The sequence below is a fragment of the Pristis pectinata genome, chromosome 18 (genome assembly GCF_009764475.1).
Source record: "Pristis pectinata isolate sPriPec2 chromosome 18, sPriPec2.1.pri, whole genome shotgun sequence".
In the NCBI taxonomy this organism is placed as follows: Eukaryota; Metazoa; Chordata; class Chondrichthyes; order Rhinopristiformes; family Pristidae; genus Pristis; species Pristis pectinata.
The window spans coordinates 35,962,729-35,978,823 of NC_067422.1; the positions used below are offsets into that span (position 1 = coordinate 35,962,729).

Sequence of the window (16,095 nt, forward strand, 5' to 3'; positions counted from 1 at the left end):
TGTTTTCCCACACACAAATCAGTACTGATATTGATTAATACCTTTCAGACTCCAAAACATTAAATACTAAATCTACCAGTTGTATTTAAAGATAATTGCAAAAAGAATGGGCGTAGCCAAACTCCTCACTAATGACTAAACAGTGCCACCTGTGGGACAACCATACGCAGTACCAGAGACAGAGGCTCTGCAGATATTGCCTAGAATATCAGCAGATTTTCCAACGCCAACCATATTTAGAGATTTTAAAAGTCAGGAAAGAAGTGCAATTTCAAACTAATGTTATGCAGGAAAACTACCACAATAACTTCTGGCTCACGTCAGTAAAATTAAAGAGATGATTGTTGATTTCAAGAAGAGGAAGGAGGGTGAACATGTGCCATTCGGGGATCGGTGGCGGAGAGAGTCAGCAGCTTTAAATTCCTGGGCATTAACATACCAGATGACCTGTCCTGGGCCCAGCACATCGATGCAGTCACAAGGAAAGTGCGCCAGCATCTTTACTTTCTTAGAAGGTTAGGGAAGTTCAGCATGTCACCGAACACTCTAACAAACTTCTACAGATGTACTGTTAAAAGTATCCTGACTAGGTGCGTCATGGTCTGGGACGACAATTCAAATGCGCAGGAATGCAACAAGCTGTAAAGAGTAGTGGACTCAGTCCAATACATCACGGGCACATCCCTCCCCACCATTGAGGCCCTGCCTCAAGGCGGCAACATCTACCAAAGATCCCCACCATCCGGGCCATCCCATCTTCTCACAGGTACCACTGGGCAGGAGATACAGAAGCCTGAAATCCCACACCACCAGCTTCAAGAATAGCTACTTCCCTTCAACCATCTTCCACAACCCTGATCACTACCTCAGTATGGCAACACTGTGACCACTTTGCACTATTATGGACCTTTGTTTTATTTGTTCTAATTGTGTTCTTTCTTGTCGAAAAATGTTTGTTTTTCTTGTGAATGCTGCTTATCTGACATGATGTGCCTGTGATGCTGCTGCAAGTAAGTTTTTCATTGCATCTGGGCATACATGGACTTGTGCATGTGACAATAAACTCGACTTTGACAATGACAACTAATGAGAAGCCATGAAGTCAAAGGAAGATCTACAGGTTCATTTGAAACATATTAAGGTCTGTCATTCCGTGCTTGTACTTAACCTATGTTTGTATAGAATTATTATTTTCATGCTAGAAAATTTCTCCACATAGTTTCAATGTCACTTATTGAACCACTAACAAATAAATGTATGATTAGCAGCCCAATGATGTACTGCCACCCATCTCAAACTAATTAATCGGATAATTTTAGAAAGTGTGTGGCAATACATCGTTTAATGAAACAATGTGAACCTCATCAAATAAGCTCAAAAGCCAACATTTAATTTTGCCATGAAGTTTAAATACAAATTGCTGCATATCTTGAACCAAACGGTTCCAAAGCAACACACAGGATCCAAGCTTCATCCACTGGGTGCAGAGTCAGACCTACGACATGCAGGCATGGAGTAACTCCGCATTTGTTACAAATTTGTTAGACGGGTTAGCACCTATTTTTAATACCCAACTGTACCTTGGCCTTAATGTGAGTTTACTTAGTGTATCCTTGGTTTCACTCCAATTCTATTCTTCATTTTTGCAGTTTATAACAGAGAAGCACCAAAAGAAATACAGTTTAAAGACCGCAGATGCTGGAATCTAAAATAGAAGCAGAGTACTGGAAGAACTCTGCCTTCTCCATTGCTACAGAAAGGCCAAAAGCAAATTGGAAGAACATCACATCTTCTGCTTGGGTAGCTTGCGACTCAAGGGTATGAACAATTTTCCAATTTCAGTTAACCCTCACCTCCAGTGCTCTCCTCCAACATGCACTCACCTGTCCACCTAGGTTTCTTCTCCTTTTATTCATCCCTCCCATCCCCTCCCTGCCTGGTTCCACCCATCATCTATCAGCCTCTATCCCAACCCCCAATATAGAACAGACCAGTACAGGCCCTTCAGCCCACGTCTGTGACAACCATGATGCCAATCTAACTAATCCCATCTGCCTGCACATTGTCTATATCCCTCCATTCACTGCCTCTTCACGTGTCTGTCTAAATGCCTTTTTCCTCCTCTCTCCTCAAACCTATGCCCTCTAGTATTTGATAATCCCATCCTGGGAGAAAGACTACTTAACCTATTTATGCTTTGCATAATTCTACCAGGTTGCCCCTCAGCCTCTGACACTCCAGTGGTAACAATCCAAGTTTGTCCAGTTCTTGTAGCTGATACCCTCCAATCCAGGCAACATTCTGGTGAACCTCTTCTGTACCCTCTCCAAAGCTTTCACATCCTTCCTGTATCGTGGCAACCAGAACTGCACATAAATCTAAGTGCGGCCTGAAATTTTATACAGATGCAACACCACTTCCCGACTTTTATACTCAACACCCCAACTGATGAAGGCACATATGCCATATGCCTTCTTTACCACCTTATCTACTTGTTTGGATTAAACTCCATCTGCCATTTCTCCATCCACATTTCCAACTGATTTTTTTTACATTCTGCTATACAATGGCGATCTTTCCTGTGCCATCTCAGTCCTTTTGCAAAGTCTCGATGCGAAATTTCAACTTAGCTTTTGCCTCCAAGGACGCTGCTTGACCTGCTCAGCTCTTCCAGCTCTGGTTTTGTTCTAAATCACGGTGTGCCCATTTACTACTCACTTCCTGTTCAGTCAGTTTCCAGGCAACTGCTGCCTTTACAGCATCTTGTCTGGACTCCTAGGTTCTGAGATGTGGATAATCAAGTAATATTATAGTAAAAGGAAAGAAATTGCAGTGATATTTCTAAAAACAGTAAATACACCATGGGCAATTCAGCATCAACCCAAGAGGTAGTCTAAGACTTTGAATACTCATCATCCCTACTTTCTAATACAACCACAACCAAATTACTTAATGTTTATTGACTTTGCATGTCATTTCCTTCCATTCATTTTTTATTCTTAACTTCTAGTTTGGAAGCAGAACACATTTTGCCTTGGAGAACAGACAGGCACTCATCTGACAACAAATGCATGAGATGCACTTTCCTTGGACAGAAAGCATTAGAATTCCTCAGAAGCAACCCACTTGATGGCTTTAGCTACTCATGAGGTGGTATCTTCAGCGAGTCAGAAAGCTATTAGTCCCGATCTTTTGCCAGAGATCTAAGCTCATAACTCATACAGACAAACCCAGTTCAGTAGCGAGGCAGCACTGCATTGTCAGAAGGTGTTAGCTTTTGAATAAAAATCTAAAACACCTGCTTTCAGGCAAATGTAAAATAGTCCACAGCACCATCTTGAAAAGAAGCTTTCCTCCCCACCACTGCCCTGGCCAAAATTTTATCACTCAACCAAATCTGCAGGTCATTACCTCATTAATAAAACTCAAAAACTGTAGATGCTGGAATTCTGAAATAAAAACAAATGTTTCTAGCATCTTGTTTTTATTATCTCGGTGTTTGGTGGAACTCTGGAATACAAATTGATGAAAGAAATATGGCAGCGGACAAAGTGACTATGTTAAAAGGAGGCTTTTGATTGTAAAGAGTTTCCCAGGGCTGTGCAGGATACAGACTAACTGAAAGCTTTTTATCTCAATACAGAGGCTCTTCCTGGAGTCAGCGGTAAAGTCCATTTTAACAGACTACCCCTCATGGTCACTCACCTGTTCATTATTGACATGCAGTTGGTAATATTCAAAGATTTAGATTTATTACAAAACTCCTGCAGCATAAATCCAAAGCAAACGAGGTAGGCAAAAATAGTGAGGCTGAACTTGATCAGAAAACACACAAGGAAGTGCTGCTGAGTCTGCAGAAAGGAACACAGACAATAATATGATCAGATCAAGGATCAGGTGAATCTGTATATCTCAGCATTAGGAACACTGACATTAATACTCTAATTAGAATTCCTCTCTTTTAAAGTAATCGATTTGTTGCTGTGACACCTTACAACTGTTTAGTGTTTCTATTTAACCCATGTGTGATAGAGTCATGGAGTTACACAGCACAGAAACAGGTCCTTCAGCCCAACTCGTCCATGCCGACCAAGTTGCTGAGCTGAGCCAGCCCCATTTGCCAGGGTTTGGCCCATATCCCTCCAAACCTTTCCTATCAGCGTTCCTGTCCAAGTATCTTTTAAACATTTGTAATTGTACCTGCCTCTACCACTTCCACTGGCAGCTCGTTCCACATAACCACCACCCTCTGTGTGAAAATCTTCCCCCTCAGGTCCCCTTTGAATCTTTTCCCTCTCACCTTAAACCCATGCCCTCCAGTTTTAGACTCCCCTACCCTCTCACGATTTTATATACCTCTAAGGTCACCCCTCAGCTTCTTATGCTCAAGGGAAAAAATCCCCAACCTATGCAATCTCTCCTATAGCTCAAGCCCTCCTGTCCCAGGAACATCCTTGAGTCTTTTCCGCACCCTTTCCAGCTTAATGACATTCTTCCTATAGCTGGGTGACCAGAACTGCGCACAATACTCCAAGTACAGTCTCACCAACTCTTGTACTCAGTGTCCTGACCGATGAAGGTAAGCGTGCCAAACCCCTTCACCACCACCCTATCTACCCCTGTTGCCACTTTCAGGGAACTATGTACTTGTTCCCCAAGGTCTCTGTTCTATAATACTCTCCAGGACCCTGCCATTTACTGTGCAAATGCTGCCCTGGTTTAACTTACCAAAATGCAACACTTCACACTTGCCTGAGTTAAATTCCATCTGCAAATACTTGGCCCACTTTACCAGTTGATCTAGATCCTGCTGTAATCTTAGATAACATTCTTTACTGTCCACTACACCACCAATTTTGGTGTCATACACAAGCTTATTAACCATGCCAACTACATTCACTCCAAATTGTTAATATAGATGAACACCACTGGTCAGAGCTCCAATTTGAAAAACAACCCTTAACTACCACCCTTTCACCGTTACCACAAGCTAATTTCCTATCCAATTGGCTAACTCACCCTGGATCCCATGTGATCTAACATTCCAGACTACCCTATCATGCAGGACCTTGTCAAAGTCCATGTAGACAACATCTACTGCCCTGTCCTCGTCAATCCTCTTGGTCACCTCTTCAAAAAACTCAGTCATATTCAAGACACTATTTCTCATGCACAGAGCCATGCTGCCTACCCTAATTAGTCTTTGCCTTTCCAGATGTAGGTAGATCCTAGCTCTCAGAATCCCCTCCAGTAACATTCTACCATTGCTGTTAGGCTCATCGGCCTGTAGTTCCCTGGCTTGTCCTTGCAGCCTTTCCTAAATAACGGCACAACACCAGCCACCCTCCAGCCATCCGCCAATTAAATGCTATAATTATTCAAGTCATGGGTAGAATGATCTTTCTAGTTTGTAATTGAAACAAATCAGCAGCAAATCATTTCCCCCAGTTAACATCTATGTAATAATCTCTTGTGTTATTGGTAACTGTCTTTTGCTTAAATTGCTTACATTAAATGAACATCTATATTAATGCATAGATACCCAGAAGGGACCAGAGACAAACTGGCCCATTGACGCCAAGCCAGTATGTAACATAAGTGTTAAATCATTTGCTTCTCCAAGAAATGCACTAAAACTGTAACATACTTGTGTTGAAAACATAAAGTGGGCTTTGCTGGTTATAGGGCCATACATACATTACAGGTTACTACTTCTAATATGACCTACTAAAAAAAGTATTTCCTTATTTTAGATACTTTTTTCCCAAAATTGGTCAGTCAGATTTTTAGTATAAAATGCACACAGAAATCTTGCAGTAATCCATGACGGCGGGGGGGGGAGGGGAGGGGGGGGGGGTGTGGGCGCGGGGAGCGGTGTGGTCTCACCTTTTTTGGAATGGATACAAAATTTTTTCCTGTTGCCACAGTCATCACCGAACTGTCTGGAGGTTTCCCCAACAAAGCAGCACTGATGACAAAACAAAACTGACAATGAAAGCACAGCTTGTTTATTCTCCGAGATGTTCAACCTCTACTTTCTCTAAGTTATTGTTTGCACTTAAGCACTTCCAGTACACTGGGAGCTTGGACCAATATCCATTTTTGTGCCACTCCACAAATGAGGGTGTTGGCAGATCAATGTCGTCAAATTGCTTAGAAATAATCGATATGTGCTGATCAGAAATAGATAACGCCTCATGTTTCCTTCTCTGATGTGGCAAAGTTCCCCTATTGAGGTACTTTTAAACTCGTAAACTACCCATTTTCAATCGTAAAAACTAAGTTGAGAACAATGAAAGATGATCAAACCGAAACAAAATTCTTATGGGGCTTGGAAGGCCAGATGTAGGGATGACGTTCCCCCTGGCTGGGGTATCAGGGATCCAAAAATCAGAAGCTGACCATTCAGGACAAAGGAATATTTTCACCCAGAGTGTGGGGAATTGTCTACCAGAGAGGACTAAGTCAGCAAGTGGGGATTAGAAGATTTTTCGATGAAGATCAAGGAATATGGGGTCAGTGGTGCTGAGGTGGGAGATTAACCACAACACTACTGAATGGCTGAGCAGGTACAAGAGGCTGAATGTCCTTCTCCTGCTTCCACTTCCCAGGTCATGAAGTCCAAGCTTCAGATCACTGGTTCAGAATTCAGGGAGTTTTGTTTGCCTCGTCTTTTTTGTGCTTGCCAAAAACTCTAAAGTGAAATTAGTGCAGGTAAATAATACCTCAGTTTCCAGTCAATAACTCCTAAGAACATTTAAGATCTTGCAAATTCAGTTACATGAGATCCTACAAGTAGAGGAAACTTTATGCCTAAAGAGAATGCAGTGTCACATGGAGAAGACCTCCACTGCATCTGACTAAGGGGTGTCTAATAAAACCAATATGAAGAGTTAAGCAAAGTTACCTAGTGATCTCACCCCTCCATGTGAGGATGGCTGCAGTGCAAACACAAACCACGTTCTACCAAAAGCTCAAGCACAATTAAATTGCCCCTACTGTGCAGGTGAGTGACAGAATCTGTGGAGAGTCGATGGGATCAAAGTAGGATCGGTGCAAATGGGTGATAATAACTCCTCCGATTTACGCAGAGAAACAGCAATGGGTATAAAACACTGCATCTGCTGGCATTAAATATGATTACAAATGTCCAGGAAAAAAAAATAGCATGGACAAAAGCAATAGTTATTTACTAACTTATTCTGCATCAGCTCGTCCTGACTACACAGGAACACAAAGATCCTTGTGCTTCATAGGTCAGAGCCCAGGGAATACAACTTTCATTTTTTTTCTGCAGGTATTATCCATTGAAACAATTAGTTGATTCCATACATGAACAAACTGGCAACCAATAGAGCGAATCAGTGCCTGCAGCAAAATCCAACAACCTGCTTAATGAGAATATCATATATTTCCTGGTGTGGAGAGATTAAACAGAGAGCTGAAGGTCATTCATCCATTCCTTCCAAAGCTGGGAGTCAGTTAGTCATAATTAATCTGTCCATATACTTGTATTGCACCTTACTAATCACAATAAGGAATCTGTAATGTAACAATTGGGAATTAAACTTTGCCTCTCTAAGTAGGGGAGTTACAAGGGAGACTCTGGGATTCTCCTTCCAACACAGAAGGTTAGTGGAAGATTTAGTCCAGGAGTTCAAATCACAAAGCGTTTTGACAGAATAAACAGACAGAAACTGTTTACAGAGGCAGAAAACAAATTTAGGGTAATTGGCAAAAGATAAAAGAGCATGAAAATTGTGATTCTGCAGCAGATTGCTCTGATCTGGAGCACACTGGCACACAAAAGGTGATGGAAGCAGGATCAATAACTATAAGAAACAGAAGTGGATAAATACTTGGAGAAAATGTTGCAGGGCTATGGAAAGATGGCAGGAGAATGACTGTAGTTCTTTCAAAGTAGCACACTTCCAACTCTATAATCAGAATGGAGGTTTTTAATATTTTTTCACCAGTAATTCTATATCCACATTGTTTTTATACATCAGGAGCATCAATGCTATTTCCAACCTAATGATGAGCAAAAACTAACAGCTTTCCCTTGGATTTGTTGCTCACAGGTGCAGTGCATACCTACCTGAGCAATGGGTAACAGAAGCAGGATAGCCAGAGAACATCAGTGGTGCCGAGAGGTGGAGGCAGCTGAACCAGACAGGCCAAAAACTGCTCAAATACAAGAGAGTCCGGTATAAATGGGGGATCATCATGCCCACATTAGTGGTAAACATATTAAAGAACAGTGTACAATTACAACAGTGATATGACCCAGTAGACAACACATTCAGTCCTGTTTCCCAGGGAAAGGGAATCAAAAACTAGAGGGCACAGGTTTAAGGTGAGAGGGAAAAGATTTATAAGTTTTGAAGGCAACTTCTTCACACAGAGGGTGGTGGAACGAGCTGCCAGAGGATGTGGTTGAGGCAGGTACAATAATATTTAAAAGACACTTGGACAGATACACAGTTAGGAAAGGTTTAGAGGGATATGGGCCCAACGCTGGCAAATGGGACAAGCTTAGATGGGCATCTTGGTCAGTGTGGACGAGTTGGTCCAAAGGACCCATTTCCATGCTGCTTTACTCTGACTCGAAGACAGTACAGGTCACATGGGAAAAGCGTTAGCCCTAATTTCAATCACAGGCAACAGCTTCACTCTCAACATGCCTAGGTAGGCAGATCAAGAGTGGTTTTGACGACTCAGACAAGCACTGTGGCACTAAGCAATGCAGACCCGAAAGATTTAATTCTCACTCCGCTCGATTTGCCAATTTCAGCTGGAGTACAGCTGGAGATTGACCATAAGCCAAGGACAACAAAGAAAAACTGGCTCTTGTTCCTGGGATGAAACTTCCACATTCCCCAGGGAGAGCAGGATTAAACCAGAAGGAGAACAACCTGTTTAAGGGATATTCAACTCACAGTTGAACATCTCTTCAACAGTCAAGGATAACAAAGATGGCATACAGTAGAGGTTAAGATAGAGGCTCTAGGGTCATTCTGAATTGAACCAAAGGTTCATCAGAGAGCTAAAATTCTAAACTGATGAAGTGGAAACGTTGCATTGACGTGGTCTACAACTGAAAAGAAGTGGGAACTGATTCAAGTGTGTGATGGATCTCAGGGAACATTTCCTGTTCGAAATGAGCTAGATCAAAAACACAAAATCCTCAAAACGATTTTACATAATTTACTGCAAATTGCTAATTGGTTTATTATTGTCATATGTACCGAGGTACAGTGAAAAGCTTTGTTTTGCATGCCATCCAGACAGATCATTTCAAAATACAAGTACATCGAGGTAGTACAAAAGGAAAAGCAATAACAGAATATAGTGTTGCAGTTACAGTTACAAAGTGCAGTGCAGGTAGACAATAAGGTGCAAGGGTCATGACAAGGTAGATTGTGAGATCAAGAGTTCATCTTTATCGTACAAGGTCCATTCAAGGGCCTTGTAACACTGGGATAGAAGCTGCCCTTGCGTCTGATGGTGCTAGTTTTCAAGCTTTTGTATCTTCTGGAAGAGGGGACTTTAATTACGGTAGCTATGATTACAGAGAAATGGGTAAAGAGGCAGGTGAGATTAAGACTGAGTAATGTAAGTGTTGGGACAGCACTCTGGCCAGGAATAAGTTATTCACATTGGGGGGGCGGGGCGGGGAAGTGTGTCAGAGGCAAGGGGTTGAGTAGGGAGAGAAGAGAGTTCAAACATCCTCTGCTGACTGCAGAACAGCCAAAACAGCAGAAAGAACCAAATATTTGCCATTTTGCTGAGTATTTGCACACTGAAGATCTGACCCATGTCAGGTAAATGTACAGAGAAAACAAAAATCTATTTTCCTACCTGTATGAAGACAAGAGTAAGCTGACACTGTAACAGGAACAGAAAGCATTTTCTGATTCCATATGTAGTGTGCCGTGCCTATAGAAAAAATGGGAACACTTGTTAAATTAAACAGTAGCAAAGTTGTGTTCAGTTCTGCTATACCTTTTGCAAATTATATACAAACACACTATACATGTGGACACCATCACATTTGTGCATGGACAACATCTGTTCTTTGTTTAACCAAGCCTTCATTTGGCACTGTCTGACGAACAGTGAATGGGAAAGCTAGCAATCTAGCCTGATGAATTACACCACTGAGGATAATAGCAAGATTCATTCAGCTCAGGAGACTTCAGTTTCCTGGGATGGATGCTTGCCCATTGACTACACACACAGGAAAATTGTGCAACCTCAACCAATGAAAGGTACAAAATTGTGGGCTGCATATTAGTCATTTTTCATAATGCAGAAGTATTAGCAATAGTAATTCTACCAAACCAGTCCTCTTAGAAAATCTAATTGTCTCCCAATTCTTTTTACATTGCTTGCTTTAATTGCATTACCTATTTACATTCTTATAAAGGAAGATGGGCTAAGAGTCAGTGCTGGTGAATCGTAAAGATGAAGGCTAGTTTTTTAACCTCAGTCACTTAGACAAGGTCTTCTCCTACACTCATGCCTTCAAAGTCTCCCAAGGATCTATTATTAATTCCTTTCTATTTCACTTTCTTGCCAGCCTTTCAGTGATCATCACTGAAGTCATGTCAGGTTCCATGTTTATGGGATGACACTCAACTCTCCCAACCATCTCGCAGGAACACTTAGATTATGCCACATTGTTATCTTACACAAGTAATGAAGTTGTCTTCTGGGTGAAGGTGAATTGTGTTTGAACTTCCTGTTCATTTCTAACTGTTCAATGTTTGGTTTGTGCTATCTGGTGTTTGAAGTCCAAAGTATCATAAAATGAGGAAACTTTTATTTTTTGGGACGAGACCCTCCACAATGAATGTTAATGTCACCTCCAGGAGAGCAAAGGCAGTGCCAGAGTTACCTTCTTTCAGATGCAAGGTTTCACAGGTAGCCTCCCCACAGACACACAGAAAAGGCTATTCTGAAGAGGGGACTTCTCGCTAATGCCCTGCCAAACATTTATTCCTCGACCAACTTCACTAAATAGATAAACCAGTGCATTCATAGCTACATTTACAGTGATATTAAATTAAAATAGTGATATTCAGTTTTATTTCTTCCTCCTGATTCTCATCCAGTCAAGTCACAAAGGTGCAAGACAGGAATGGGCATTAGGGGTGATGCCTTCCATGGTCGAATATTATGCATCATTAAAAAAATACTTGCAGAAGGTAAAGGCATTCAAGACCATCCAGAAAAGATGTACGACAATGATTGCTGGGATGAGGGACAATGGATACAAGGATGGATCAGAGGGGCTGGGACTGTTTTCTTCGAAGAGAAGGCTGAGAAGAGATGTGATGGTATATAAAATGACAAGTGGATGGTAGAACACCGTTCTGTTTTGCGAAGGGGTTGATTACTATCAGTTCATGAGTATATAATAAAGGGGAAGAGAATTAAGAGTGACATGAGGAAAGCTATTTTTATATAAGCATGTGGTTGGAATCTGAAACACTGCTTACCGTTGTGGAGGAAGCAGGTTCCACTGTGGCTTTCAAGAGGGAATTGGATAAACATATGGTGGAGAAAAGAATTAAGGCTACAGACAGAAGGTGTGGAACTAGAGAGTTGCTCTAACAGAATCAGTGCAGGCATGACAGGCTGAATGGCCTCGTTTTATGCTGTACTCATTATGATTTGAAACACCCAGTTATAAAAATGTAACTGCTACTTACGCATTCCCCAGAGTTTTGATTATAAAATTAACATCCTGCTACAGGAATGATTCATCAGTATATTTCTGGTTATCCCCAGATTAATGACTGGCAGTCTCTGGGTAGGTACACAGCATAAACTCGTCGGCAACTAGCCACTGAGACCAAGTATATACAAAATCTGATCCAACTTGGTTCATTGCACATTTCTTGGAGAATACCTCCCAAGTGACATGGATAGCTTTAACCTTGAAATGCTGATCAGCCAAAATACCTCAGCATATATTTAGACAGCATGCTGTTCTTCAGGGATCCCATTACCAAACATCAGTGGGATCATCACTAGGACTGGCACCACTTCAGCAATAAGTCATGAATTATGTAGAAAACTTTTTCAGAATCCAGTATATCAACTTTGCATTGTGTTACAGGTGTTTAAGGTGGTGTGTACCAATTTAGAATGCAACTTTAAATAACTAGTACAGCCACCCATATGGTTACTTATATAAATCTAGCTTGTGCTGTGATAATGAATTACAGAGAGAAAGCCCAGTCTGATGGCTGAATTAGCTGACCTCAAGCTGTCAACTTAGCAGGATGTGCAACTGTTCCTTGTCCCTTTTGACCAGGGATGGGCAAGAAACAGTTAGCTACAATTCCCTCCTTCATCCAAGGGCACTTGCTGTCACCATGATGACAGTCAAGGTGTGGGGGGATTAGAGGCAGAATTGGGCTTTATTGTGAGGCCTTCCATAGTCAAACAATCTGGATGAGCTGAAGAAATATATTTTTGCCGCAGTGGACACTCTTCCCTTCCTCTCTGCCATTCTACAGAACATTTTGGAATATACAACTCGGGAAACCCATGATTGCTATTAATTTCCTAACTTTTGAAAATGATCTTTAAGGATCATCCACACAGCTGTGTCAATGCAAGTTCAACACCACACCTTCCCTACTTGCAAACAAGCATGCTGACTGATGGAAATCTAACCAATCAAGCCCGAGGATGACTGACACAATGGCAGTCTCCGTGCTGTGATGGGAATACTGACCAGTGAGATTAGAGATGTTAACGTCATCGTTCTTCAAATGGAAGCCTCCACACATCCTTGAGCACAACCCTTTCAATACCTCTCCTGTGAGACATCTGCACAGCATGCAAACGTCAGCATTGATCTTGCACTGATAAATGGTCTGTTGTTCACTGATAAATGGAGCAACCCCACCTGCAGATCAGCTCTGACAACTCACTTTGAAACAAAGCCACCAGATAACCCCTTGATGAAAACATTAACTCACATTCTGAGATCAATGAATGTGAAGATTCTATTCAATGACTGATGTAGGAGGGCGGGTAGTCAATCTTCCCACCTTGTTCCACATTCTCAGCTCAACAATGCCACAAAATTAGAGGGAGATGGAACTGCAACATCACCACTGCTCTGTCCAAGTGCTATCCGACGATTCACTGCAATGAACATTTGGTGAATACCTGAAGATTACTCTAGGGTAATGCTGCTGCAGAATGCATTTTAAAAAATATCTTGGAAGGCATCCTTGAGGCTGCTGAAGATTAAGGCAGTAACAATGCAAAATACACAGAACCACCTATCTTGCTCCGTTTCCACCGCAGTTCAGGTGTGGAACTCGCTACCCCATGTTGTAGTTGAGGCAAAGAGCATAAAGATGTTTAAGGAGAAACGAGATAGATACAAGGAGGGCAAAGAAATAGAAAATTGCTGGTATGATTAGCAGTGGGCAAAGGAAGCATAAATGGCAACGTAAACCTGCTGGAATGGACAGTCTGCTCCTGTACAGCACACTCAAATGTTTAATAGTGTGAAAAATTTCACTACAGTATTTCTTTGGTGCCTTCCAATATACTTTTGTAAATTTAAATGCTGCACTCTGTGTGGATTTATCTTCAGATCCTGAGGCAGCAAATACTATGCCGTGATATGATGACAGACATTTCATTCCCATTTGCTACTGAGATTATCACGTTACAAGCTTTCCGATGCTTGATCCTCAGCTATGTAGTAGTCACATTCTTTACACAAATAGACTAACCATCCAAGAATGATTGCCCTGTTTATTTTCCTATTTTCCATTTTTAACCTGAGGTGCCTCCTCAACACAAGTCAGGAAAAAAGTACGCACATTTAAAAGTCTTTCCCATATACATTGCATTTCAAGTGTAGCAACTGCACAGACAACGCAGCATGCTACTTAGTCAGAAGTGGTAACATCAGAACACAAGTAGAGCATTCAGCCACCTCTGGCCTGCAGCTCTATTCAATCTGATATTGGGTGATTGGCACCTCAAATTCACATCTGTTTTTACTTCATATTCATTCAGACTTTAATTGCCCTCAGTCTGACATCCTCCAGTTGTTCCATGGTGCAGTAACTTTGGAGGCAGGGCAAGAAGTCGGTCTGGGGGGAAAAAAAGCACATTCTAGATTTCTATTACCTTTGTGTGGTTAGTCTCAAGGGGTCTACTGGCTTATTCCTGCTCCTTGTGCTTTGATTTTAAAAACACATCACATCACCATGGTATTTACTGACCATTTAATCTGGTCATTAAATACCATGACCAGACCACCCCTCAGTCTTACACTCTAGTTGGTTATGCAGCAATTGTGACTCCTGAATGAAGAAAATCTACTTTATTCAAAAGCAATATACACCATATCTGAAATAAGACACTGGAAATACTCAGGTTAGGCAGCATCTGTGGAGTGAAAAACTATTAATAAATTCAAATCAATAACCTTTCATCAAAACTTGTGAAGAAAAGCCATCAACCTGAAACCCTGTTTCTCTCTCCAAAGATGCTGTCAGATCCAAATCAAGATAAAAATAAAAATGGAAAATAATCAGAAGTCTGTAATACTCCAGCTCCTACATTATTGTTGCTCTAAGTAAATTGAACAATCCATAATCTCAGAGGTTGCTGTTAAGAGAGGGTGCATCAGACTTGGATACCACCATTAGTGCACTCGATTCAGCAACCGTACAAGAACCTTTTGGAAGAGTATCAGATTTCACGTGGACAGAAGACGACATAAATTCACAAAAGAAAAAATATTCTGAAGTGTTTTTTATTTAAATATCCCAATGCTCATCTATTCTAACCTCACCTCAGAAAAAGGGATTGTCCATTGATAAAGCATGCGACTGCATCATAGGATGGGGCTGGCAGAAAAAAAACCTTAATTCAGAATTGAAGTTAGTGCATCTGAGCACCAAATGCAAGGGAACTGGGGGAAAAATTGTCCCTGTAGCGGAGGATTATTTTGCAGCTTGAAGACAAACACCTACCTGTTCGATGAGTTTGATGATGCTGATACTTTCCTCCTGGTGAAAGAAAATGGAACAAGGCAGACTGTTCAAGAGGCCGGATAATTGCAGAGGTGAAAGTTCATCAGAATCAAAGGAAACATTTGCGCTGGTGGCATAGCCAAAGGTCTCCCAGGAACAGCGGGACGGGTAGAGAGGATCCATTGCAACACTGTAATAAATAAAAACTGAGTAAGGAATCATGAATCACAGGTGGACAACAAATGTTTTAAAAAGACTGCCCAGTTTATCCTTAAACCTGCAACACGGCAATTCACTACTGCCCATCATTCAGTAACAAATCACCAGTCATGATAGGGCACCACCTCTTAGTTTTCTTCCCTCGCCTTATGGCTGGTACCTACTGAACAGCCAGGTTATAATGTTTACAATGCTGCTAACCGAAGGACATTCAAGAACGCTACGAGTTCCCCATTTCACCCTCTCTGCAATTGCTGTTACTGTGGAATCTCCCTCCACTTTCCCCCATTTGTCCGAGACTTAAACATTTCTCTCAATCATCAGCTGTTTGTAAGATACTTGAAGACTGATGGCAAGATACTAATCTGCCTATAAATTTCCAATATTTCAGCATTTTCTTTCTAGATGAATTTGTACAAAATCAATAGAAATATATAAATTGAGCTTATTGGCCTAGAGGTGGGTTAGGAATTTTCACTGCTTGCCAAGCCCATTTTCATACAGACCAGAATTTGTATGCTGGTTTGCAGTGACTGAATCAAACTTTATCAGAACCTATATACTTGCATTGAGCTGCAACTGTATTTGCAACCAGATCTTCTATGTCCAAACTTCTCCTAATTAATTCTTCCTAATTCCATACTTTATTGTTTACAGATGCAAACTACAATGATTACTGTGTGAAAAGATTGTAATTTATAAGCCCAGAAACAAATACCATTGATCCATCAGACTTAAGAGAGAAATTTCAAAGTAGATAGTCTTACTGGCTGTCTGGGTAACCCTCAATGTCGGTGCGACTGTTCACCAAGGTCAATCATACGGAGCCAGTTCAGCTCAGTTCAAAGCACTC

The 16,095-nt window shown here is 41.3% G+C and overlaps 1 protein-coding gene across 1 annotated transcript in view; it reads right to left on the minus strand.

The window, feature by feature from the left end:
* Positions 1–16,095, minus strand: part of tmem94 (transmembrane protein 94) — a 93,400-nt gene that overhangs the window by 16,289 nt on the left and 61,016 nt on the right. The window contains 5 exon segments of the mRNA XM_052033348.1: positions 3,706–3,851; positions 5,887–5,968; positions 8,099–8,184; positions 9,862–9,939; positions 15,024–15,213. Coding sequence (XP_051889308.1) covers positions 3,706–3,851; positions 5,887–5,968; positions 8,099–8,184; positions 9,862–9,939; positions 15,024–15,213 — 582 coding nt within the window.